At 32.6% G+C, this 11574-nt stretch overlaps 1 protein-coding gene across 1 annotated transcript in view; it reads right to left on the minus strand.

The window, feature by feature from the left end:
- The window catches only part of RNF17 (ring finger protein 17), a 134328-nt gene that overhangs the window by 32943 nt on the left and 89811 nt on the right, over window positions 1-11574 (minus strand). Inside the window, exons 24-26 of the mRNA XM_012723193.1 lie at window positions 9354-9469; window positions 7914-8200; window positions 6467-6630 (exon numbers count right to left, since the gene is read on the minus strand). Coding sequence (XP_012578647.1) covers window positions 6467-6630; window positions 7914-8200; window positions 9354-9469 — 567 coding nt within the window. The remainder of the gene's footprint in view (window positions 1-6466; window positions 6631-7913; window positions 8201-9353; window positions 9470-11574) is intronic.

Raw genomic sequence — 11574 nt, forward strand, 5'->3', positions numbered from 1 at the left:
AAAAAAAAAAAAAAAAAAGGGCCTATGTTTGGTTTGCCTCAGTTGTTTCCTTGCAGACTGCTTTTGCAACTGTATGTGCAGTCTGGGTGAACAGTCTGAATACTTCAATGTGAGTAAAAATGCTATTCTGACAGACAGAAAGGAATCTAGCCTCAGGAAACTAATATTTTTTCATTGTAAGAAAGCAAGGAGAAAGCTCTGTGTCTTTGTTAATTTGTGTAAAGCTACAGTTTTCATAGATGATCCAAGTGGTTAGTTAAATAAAAAAACTAATGAAGCTGTGTCCGTATGTTGTTATGACTGTATGTCATCCCCTCTTTGTCTAGTTATTTTGGTGTTCAGAGGATAAAAATTGGTATAGATGGTCCCTATAGAAATTTTGAGCTTAGAAATAGAATAGGCACTAGTTTAGGTGCTTCCAGGAAGCATGGTTTGGGATATTCTTTGGTTAATAATAACTAATTTGGAATTTAATGAATTGATTTGAAACATGTATGTCTTTATTAAAGTTGTGATATTGTACGTAATGCTTTATTTTTGCTGCATCAGTTACGCTCAGTAGAGTTGTGACAGCCTATCATGAATCGCTTACATTTTTAAACACCTGGTATAATGAGAGTTGGGAAATTAAGGGTTTTTAAAGACTAAGATATTTAGTTGTGGAACTGAAATAATTTTTGGCTGTCAGCATTATGCTGGATAACTCCAGGGAGAGATTTCATATCTTAGGTTGTCCTTGTTGGGTAATGGTGCTTTCTTACTTATGACAAACTTCCTAGAAATCTAAATTAGGAAAAACTGGCAGTCTTTGGTTTAATTGATTAAAGGAATTTTTTTCAATGTCTAAATTTTTCATAATTTAATATAGCAAACATACAGTATTATTCTACCAAATCTTGCACAAAGAACCCTTTATTTTCAAATTCTCACTTTTTTAAAAATAATGTAATAGTTTATCTTTACATCATTTTGTGCCTTTTTCCATCTCAGTTGTAATCCCCATGGGCTTCCCATCACCAAATCACCCGTGTCATCACCATAATCCAGTGTATTTCCTTCCACCCACTGTTTTTTGATCCTATTCCCCACTCCACCCCTGTAAAATGTCTCTGGTATATAACTGTTCATCATTATTATTATTTTCTTGCCTGGTCCGTTATACTCCTGCTATGAGTGAAACCAACTGGTATTTTTCTTTTTCTTTCTGGCTTATTTCACTAAGCATGATCCCTTCCAGCTTCACCCATGTAGCTGCAAAAGGCATGTGTTTATTTTTTTTTGGTTGCTGAGTAATATTCCATTGTATATATGTACATCTTTTAAGTCCTGATTAAAGGAAATTTTATGGAACCTCTGTAGAGCTCCTGAACACCCTATAAAATTTCCCTTTTTCTGCAAGAGAAAAAGACATTAGATGAATTTGACCTATTTGGTATATATCTGTTAATCTGGAATTTAATGGATTGTCACTTGAGAGCAATGTTTACCCTTAGTATACACAACTGTTAATGTTGATGTTTTAAAAAAAATTATGTGCAACTTCTTCAGTGTCTTATTCTAGTAGTGGCGACTGGTAGTAGTTGTTCTAGAATGTTGTAAGTTATAGTGTTGAAAGAACTTTCTTGTCAATTAAGTTTTTAATCAGATCTTTAAGTTTGGTTATTTGACAAGTGTTAACATCTATGTGTATTATTATTTCTGGAGAAATTAACAGGATACAGACTTCCACAATATTTTAAGACCTATGCTAATTGATGGAATTTCAGATTGAGTTTTCCTAGGATTTAATAGAATATTGTGGGGACAGTGTAAGGAGAACAATGAAGAACCATCTTTCATTCAATGGGTGACATTCAGAGACAAATTAATTATAAAAGATGGACCCACCAACTGGACTTCAGAAAGATGGAGCACAGGTGGGTAGTTCTCTTTTCACTTGTTTCTGATTGCATACACTGGTCTCTGCTCTGCAGATACTGTGGGTAGGCTATGCCATATTTGCTCATGTATTGACCAAATAAATTTTATTTTCCTCATATTAGCTCTCCCTTTCCTCAGTCCATGTATAAAAAACACATCCTTTTAAATCTGTTTTTATTTTTCTTTGTGTATTTTGGGTACTTTTAGGTGCATGGGTGGGGAGTCACAAACTAGGTCATCTCCTATTCTCTGAATTTGCACTGTAACACTATTATTACTTTGAACAAACTAGTATGTTATGTCAATTAAGCACAAGAAAAATAAATATTTTATCTTTACTTACTTCTTGAATTTTCTTTCAGTAAAATTTCTTATAGAAATTTTGCATAAATGATGAATGTTCTTTTAATTTCTGAGAAAGTCTCCTGTTTCTTTGAAATCACCTTGCTTTGAGGGATAATTTCAGAGAGCACAGAATTCTTGGTTGGTGCTGTTTTTCCCTTCAAGACATTAAGTATTTCAATCTATGACTCTCTATTTTTGAGAGGTTATATATAATTCTTATCCATGTTTCCCTGTAGCTATCTCTGGCTTCATTAATTTTGAAACTTTCTTTTATTATAGTTTGAAATTGTATGCCTATAGTTTTTATTCCTTCCTGTTTGCTTTTATATTGATTCTACTTGGTATACTCTGAGCTATCTAAATTGGTGGTTTAGCATTTGACATTAATTTGGAAGAAATGAGTAATTATTTCAAATATTTCTTCTGATCCCTTCTTTCTTTTCCTCTGGTATTTCTATTATCCATGTTATAATTATAATTTTTCCATGGACCTTATATGTTCAGTTCTGTTCTCCTTGCTTTTCAGTTATAAAGGCTTCTATTGCTATAACTTCTAGCTTAGAGATTCTTTCCTTGGCTGTGTTCACTCAACTAATAAGTCCATCAAAAGCATTCCTTATTTCTGTTTTGATCTCAAAATTTTGGTTCTTTCTTAGCATTTCTATTTCTCTGCTTACTTTGCCTATCTATTTTTGTATGTTGTCTATTGTATATGTTAAAGTCCTTAGCATATTAATAATTATTAGTAATTATTTGAATTCCTGTTCTGATAATTCAACATCTCTGTCATATCTGGTTCTCTTTCCTCAAGTGTGTTATTTTAGTATGCCTTGCAATTTTTTCTTGATAGCTCAGTATGATGTACTGTGCGCAAGGAACTGTAATAAATAGGTATGGGGGCAAGATTTCTATGGTCCCATGATTAGGTCTCTGTTTCTTCAGTGAATCTTACATCTCTGGACTGTGAATTGCACAAATGTTTCTCATGTTTTGGTCACTCTCTTAGGGTGGGAATCTGTGAACTGAATGAACTAGATTTGGGCATTTCCTTTCTCTTCTGTGGAATGTTATAGTTAGTTGGAATTGGGTAATTTCCTCTCATTCAGATTAATTAAATTCTGATAATATTCTCACTGGTTAGGCTTTGATTAACCAGTATTACACTGAGAGCAGGTCTTACTAAGAAGAAAAAAATTCCCTGGCATACATACATTTGAAATTGTTTTCCCCTTACTGCTGGATGCATAAGAAGATTTTTTCCCTGGTATTTACTGTAAGAATCAGGTTAATCTCCTAAAGGTAAATCTCACAGAACTGGGAGGTCAGGGTGGGGATGGGGTGGTGGAGCACCTCCCTATGCTTGGATGCCCCTGGAGTTTTAATTATTAGAGTTTTACACATCAAGTATGCAATTCTTGCGTTGCAGTTTTAGTCATCAGTCTCTATTCCCACTAAGGTATGAATTGTTGAATTTGGCTATCTGCCTCTCAAATCTTTGGGGTAGTGGCTTGCCCCTTCTTTCCCTCTCACATGAATATGAGAGAGTTGATGTTCAGGCTGTTCAGTTTTATTTGCTAGGATGAATTTGTGACTTCAACCTGCTTACATGTGAAAATGGTAACCAGGAGTCCTCAACAAACCATTTTTCGAATGTTTTAATTTTGACAATTCAATTTCTAAATTGTAGTAAGAATAAAAAAAGTCTACTTTTTGCTATAGTTTAATTAATACAACTAACATATTGTTTAAGTGGAATGGTAACCAATAATGAAAAAAAAATAGAATTAAATAAAAAATATCTGAGCACATTATAGGTTGTGAGGATTACTACAGTTTCATATAATTGCTTATTTCTGACAAAAGGACAGAATTTAAAGGATATCTGGTTAGGGCATGAAATATTATTATGTATACTTGAGGTATAAAATGACCACATGGGAAAAACAAAAAGTGATGAGTAAAATATAATAGTATTTTTAAGGAAGCTTCTTAAAAAAAAAAAGATATTTGAGAAAAAATAAATGTCACCACTATTGATTTGGATTCCATATATAAATTTCAGTTTGCTTTTGTATTAAAGTACTTAACTAAACAAGTCAAATGTATGTGAAAATAGACTCATGCACCTAAGTATCTACCTTAGTACCACAAATTTAAAACCATTTTGCTTTTATAAAGCCATTTATAAAATGGCTTGTAATACAAATATAAAATTGGTCAGAAATTTAGGGATCAGATACTTGAATTGAATTCCTGCATCATCATCCACTCATAAGGTACTTTTGGGCACATTACTAAGCCTAAAATTCAACTTTCTTATTAGTAAAAGAGAATTACAATCTCTTATCTATAATCAAAAACAAATTACAAAATGCAAATAAATATATGTATAAGCTATAAAACTTAAGTGCTATGCTATCAAATAATATACTACTCTGTAAGTAGAAACAAAAGACTTCTTAATTTTTACTTCCCTCTTGAAACTAAAATCTCCAAATTGTGAATGAAGTACACTATCAGTTTCATTACTTCACCTAATAAATATACTATAGAGGTATATTCATTTATATACTTTTCATTGTGAGCAGTTCTTTGTGAAGATTTTTCATGAAACTCTCAGTATTCTGAAATATGATTAACCCTATCCAACAAGGGTAAATTAGGGCTGTAAACAATTTGTTAGAGATATTTAACATGCCAGCTAACAAGCTGTTTTTATTGAATACATTGTATTAAATAAAGAGACAGAGTTAAAGGCTGTCAACTGCAACTAAGTGGTACTATTAAAGTACCAGTGGACAAATAACTAGGCTACTAAGTATAGCTTAAAATAAAACCTTAAAAATTTTATAAAAACTATAATGCTGAAGGAAATGATAAACAGATGGGACTACATCAAATTAAAGAGCTTCTGTACAGCAAAAGAGACATTACAAAAAACAGACATCCCACTGACAGGGAAAAAATTTTCTCATACAACACTAGTGATAAAGGATTGAATCACAAAGATATACAAAGAACTGATGAAATCCAACAAAAATAAATAACCCCATCAAAAAATGGGCAGAAGAGCTAAAAAGACATTTCTCAAAGAGGAAATGCATATGGCCAACAAGCACATGAAAAAATATTCAACATCACTTGTGATAAGGGAGATGCAAATTAAAACCACAATGAGATATGACCACACCCCAGTGAGAATGGCACATCTTCAAACAACTAGCAACAACAAATGTTGGTGAGGATGTGAGAAAAAGGGACTCTCCTGCACTGCTGGTGGGAATGCAAGCTAGTACAACCACCATGAAAAGCTGTGTGAAGGGTTTTTAAACTGCTAAAAATGGAGCTTCCATATGACCCAGCAATCCCACTCCTAGGTATATGCCCAGAAGACACAAAAACACTGACTCAAAAACACCCCTGTACCCCCATGTTTACTGCTGCTTTATTTACAATAGGAAAGACATGGAATCGACCCAAATGTCCAAAAGTAGATGACTGGATTAAAAAGTTGTGGTACATATACACAATGGAGTATTACTCAGCAACCAAAAAAGATAAACTCTTGCCTTTTGCAGTAACATGGATGGCGCTGGAGAAGATCATGCTTAGTGAAATAAGCCAGAAAGAAAAAGAAAAATACCAGCTGGTTTCACTCATATTAGGAGCATAAAGGACCAGGGGGAAAAACAATAATAATGAATAACTATATACCAGAGACATTTTATGGGGATGGAGTGGGGAATGGGATAGAAAACACTGGGGGGAGTACACTGGACTATGGTGACAGCACACAGGTGATTTGGTGATGGGAAGCCCATGGGAATTACAACTGAGATGGAAAAAGGTGTACAAATAAATGATGTAAAAATAAATATATTATTAAAAAAAAAGATGCACATACATGTAGGTATAATGCAGTGACTGGTCTTCCTATAGGATTAAGATTAAATGATGTTTTACAGGAGTGGGAGAGCAGAAAGGACTACAGTGATGGTACATGGGTGAATTGGTGGTGGGAATTTCCTAGGGACCATATATGAGATGATAAAGCATACATTTGTATGAAAATGAAGAATATGAAAATGTTTAAACTTAAAAAAAGGTGTCTTATTCAAACTTTCATGCATTTATATTTTACAGGACAATTAGTGTTATAGTATTTAGTCTTAAAACAGTCATTAAAGGACTTCAGACTTACCCTGATAGTGCCGCCAACAACTTCCATCACCTTGCCTCGATACCACATTGTATCTGATCCTCTTATAGCACAGGCCTCTCCTTTTTTCCAGGAATAAGGCTCCAAAAGACCAAGGCATTTTAAGCTACTTTGTATTTCATTCATCATTTTTATTAGCTCTAACTCTGGAGAAATTATTAAAAGTACAAAGCATTTTAGGAAAAATCCCCTACCATTTTCAATATGAAGCCATCAGCAATCTTATTAATCATTTCATCACTTATATATAAGCAATTAAAAATTAGTTCTCATTTAATAAATAGACTTTAATAAAATTCTCATTCAGTTAGTGGCTTCCATATGTTTCAATATACTTCTGACTATCAAGCAAATGACTATTCTGTTCTCTGGTTATAAATGCAAGTAGTATTTTGGGAGTGCAAGAATCATTAAAAGTTCTAAACGCAACTCACATAATGTTATTTATGAACTACTATTGCAAGATGTAGCTTTATAGCATACCTATGTAAAATAAGAGAAAAAGTTATATGATGCAATAATACAGCATAAACTGGGGTTAAAAACTTAAAATTGTAATGTTGCTATTTACTGCTAATTTACCCATAAGTGTTCTTACAGAGTGTAAACTTTGAGTTATTTCCCATAATAGTTCTACCATTTTAGCTATGTAATCATGCATAGTTCCATTCCCTTCTTAAGTTTCAGTTTATTCTCGTATAGACTGGAAAAAACAGCTGCCATTATCAATATTGTGGGAGATTAGATGTAAAACATCTAGAATACTATTGGGCATCGGCATCCAACAGTTTCAGTAATGACTATTTACACATGTCAAACAAAGGTTCTGGATTAAGTATTATTATTACAGGTTTCGAACACTGTTTACTTCTTCTAGAATAGCCAATGGCACAGATTTATTCTGTTTTTTTTTAATTAAAAAGACAGAGATCAACAGTTGAGACAAAAATTTTGACAAATTCATACATACCATACCCTCATTCATAGGGAGACTTTCTATGAATTTTATATCTGTGAGCACTAGAGTTAATGTGAATTACAGTATATTCTGCACATACTCTGTAGTAAGGAAGCATTTACACATAAGTCTAAAGAGATCTCAGAATAGATCAGAATATTCTCAAAGTGTCCTGAAGCTAGTCATTTGTCATGACTTATTTTTCATTCTAAACAAATACAAACTTGGCATTTTGTTTTTTCTTCTTGGCCTCCAAGCTTGTTAAGGACCAGGTCTTACAAACCTGGAACTACCCCCAGTTCTAGGGGTAGTTAGGTATCTCAATGGTGATTTCTAGTGCTGGGCATTGTGGAAAGCAGTTGTGTGTTATGACACTTAACCCTTTCAACAACTCATTGATAATGAGGTTGAAAGAAGTCCAATATTTACCTACTTTTACTGACTAACACAAGATAAGGTAAAAGATCTTACCTGCAAATTTAGGTACTGCAAATATAGTTCCATCATCACCAATGCAGCTGATTATTGCCTCAAATACTTTCATGTTAGGAATGGCTGGTGGTTTATAACTTCCAGTAATTCTTGCTTCTACATTTTTCCCCTTAATTTCAGATACCATGTGCTCACTGATATTATCAGCAGTTTTGTCAGGGTCAAATTTAATTTTAATACACTTAGAAATCATTGAGTTTTCTTGTTCCAGGGGGATTTCCAGAGACTTTTCAAATAAGGCATGGCTATTTTCTAATTTATTAATTCTGTAACATCAAAAAAAAAAAAAATGTCTAAGCATGAGTAAAAAAAAATGTTCTAGAAAAACAATACAAAGAGAATCTTCAAATATATATAAGGTTTTAAAAAAGTTTGCTTTAAAATTATTTTAAATTAGGAATGAGCTTGATGAGAAAAAAATCAATGTAATTTCACTTAACCACTTTCAACATCCCATATTTATACGCTATTCTCTCTTAGAAATCTTGTAACATGTATAAACCAAGTATTACACAATTTGCAAGATTTTAGTAAGAAATACATTAACTTCAAGTCATTTTCAGTTCTGTTCACAGAGAGGCACGTATTTTGCAAGCTACCAAAATTCATAAAATAATACAATATGATATTATTATTAAATGTTAATAGTAATAGGCTAAAAATCCTAGAAGGAAATATCAACATTGCTTATAGTAGTAGAAATATTACAGATTGCCATTTTTCCTACTTTCCATATGTAATTATGTATCAATGCTTAGGTAAAATAACTACATAATTCCTCAACTAACACAGTTCTCTCATTTTACCCAGCACTGACATAGCTAGTAGTTTTAATACTATAGAAAGAGTAAAGAACATCACCTTTAGAAATAGATGTCAGGAGTATTAACTTGTTTAAGCACTTTTTAACATTTCTATTATCAAGGAATTGTTTTAACTTAAAACCAGTGAAACTGAACAGACACACCACAGAACAAAGAGGTAATCTAGCTTTATGACAATGTCCAGACAATTAAGGCAGTAACTACCACACTGAGCCAAATAACTCATGCCACATTTATTTTGATTTCCCACTGTCTTTTTATTTCATTAGGGCCAGGGTAAGATAAAACAATGTAAGATAAAAAGAGATATAGCCATATATGGTAGTACAAAGTAGCTACTTGGGACAAATGTTTGCAATTCCAATATATTTTCACTTCTTGAAGGAAAGAGATAAAAAGATGAAGCGGAGGTAGAGCAATAATCTGATCTTTCTCTCCTTGGAACAATGCTACATAAATGTTAAACTTAGTACCTGAAAAGATTTTTAAATATAAAAATTGTTCAGTTATGTTCTCTGCTACCCATTCTATTTTACACAAACACATTTGGTAATTTACAATTCACAAACTAGTAATTAAAAAAAAAAGTATATACCTCTTTTCTCTCAAAGCCAAACCCTTTTTAATCAAATATTTGGAAACATCAACACGCTCTCCTTTTTCATCTCTGCAGAAAATTTTCACAGGTAATGGCCATGATGTGTTATTTTCCTGAAGTGATTTAAAAGCAGAGTAAATGTGAAACACAGAAATGAAATCTCATAAAATATACTTTTTACAGGTATTTACTTCATATTTGTCCATATCAGAAAAAAAAGTTCCAACTGATTTTTTTTTTTTATATCTGAACATATCAGAGACTTAGGCTATAAATAAAGAGAGAAATGAACATAACAGCATGGAAGAGACTCTGGCTCATATAACATTATTTTGTGAAATGTAACAGGAAGACCTCAGCGTCAAGAAGAAATTTACCAAAGGAAAAAAACAAGGGAACAGAAGAGGGAATAAAGTAGATGGAAAATATTTTTTTGTCATCCTAAAATTGGGGTAAATGGTAGACACAAATTTCTCTATTCTCTGAAACAATTTGCAAATTATAGAGTTGTGATATATTTTCTCAACTATGCCTATTTTTACTGTAAAAAAGAAAAGGAAGGATAAAATTAAAAGCCAGGTGATCTGTTTCATAGAAACTTATAAAAATGGAGAAACTACACATAGAAAGTAAAAAGTGACATGGGAAAGTTATGTATGATAATACTAAGGGTCAACGCAGTGAACCTTTACTATGTCCCATATGTTCTGGACAGTTGAGTCCTACTGTCATTCATCTCAGGTATTTAATTTCTTCTTTGAACTCACTGATACAATGGTCTTATAGTAGTGTGGTTTCAATCTCCATGAGGGAGGAGGATTTCTTGCTTTTTTTTCTTTTCATGGTTTCATTCTTGCATGCCTTGTGGTCAAAGAAGATAGCTGGTATGATTCTGATCTTACTGTATCTGTTGATGTTTGTCTTGTGTCTCAGTATCTGACTGATCCTGGAGAATAATCCATGTGAACATGAGAAAAATGTGCACTCAGATTTTTAGGGTGCAGTGTCCTATAGATGTCTGTTAAGCCCACAAGGCCTAGGTCCTTATTTAGAATTCGCTCTAGTGTCCTTGCTTATTTTTTGTCTTGCTGATCTGTCCATTATGAGTGGTGTGTTGAAGTCTCCTACTACATTTTCATTTTCTCTAATGTCTGTTTTCAGAGATAATAATAAATTTCTGATATATTTGGTTCTCTTTCACTTGATGAGAGTATATGTTGATGTTTTATCTTTTGATGCACTGTCCTATTCATCATAATGTAGTGACTGTTTATGTTTCTCACAAACCTCTAGCCAGGCTCACAAAGCCAAAATGGGAGAAAGCACAAAATAACAGGATCATAAACAAAATAGGAGAAATTACAACAGATACAGCAGAACTCAAAAGAATAATCAAGGATTATGAAGAACAGTTATATGGATCAGTTCAACAATCTAGAAACACTTTTTCCATTTTTAAGTTTGAAGTCTACTTTATTTAAGTATAGCTGTTTCTGCATTTTTTTCTAGTCCATTTGCTTGTAGGATTGTTTTCCATCCTTTCACCTTCAATCTATGTTATCTTTGTAGTTAAATTGTGTTTCCCATAGACAACAGAAGGTTGGGTTCTGTTTTTTAACCCAGCCTGCTACTCTGTTTCTTTTTATTGATGAGTTTAATCCATTTACATTTAGAGTTAATACTGATAAACCAGCACTTGTATTGATACAAGGCACCATATATGCCATCTTGTGATTCTATTCCTTACCTTCTTCTGTCATTCCTCTGTTGGTTTTGGCTTTAGGGCTTCTTGTAATAATTTTTTAGAGTGTGGGTATAGTAGTAATGAATTTCTGGAGATTTTGTCTCAGAAGGTTTTTATTTTTCCTTATATAGAAAGGAGAGCTTTGATAGGGTATTCTTAGTTGGCATTTGTTGATTTGGAGTTTGTTAAATATATCACTCCATTTTCTTCATGCCCATAGTGTTCTTTGGAAAATTTGGGTACAGTTATTAGAGGAATACATATACCAATACAGGCACATACCAAGAAACAAGAACTCAAAGAACTGGAAAAAGAACAACAAAAATTCACAAACCAGTAGAAGGAAGTGATGAAATAAACAAAATAGAAGTTAAAAAAAAACAACAAAAAACAAAAACAAAAAACAAAAGATCAATGAAACCAAAGTTGGCTTTTCAAAAAAAAAAAAAAAAAAAAATAAAAAAAAGACAAACC

This window comes from Condylura cristata, unplaced genomic scaffold (assembly GCF_000260355.1).
Source record: "Condylura cristata isolate star-nosed mole 26May11 unplaced genomic scaffold, ConCri1.0 scaffold00010, whole genome shotgun sequence".
NCBI classification, from domain to species: domain Eukaryota; kingdom Metazoa; phylum Chordata; class Mammalia; order Eulipotyphla; family Talpidae; genus Condylura; species Condylura cristata.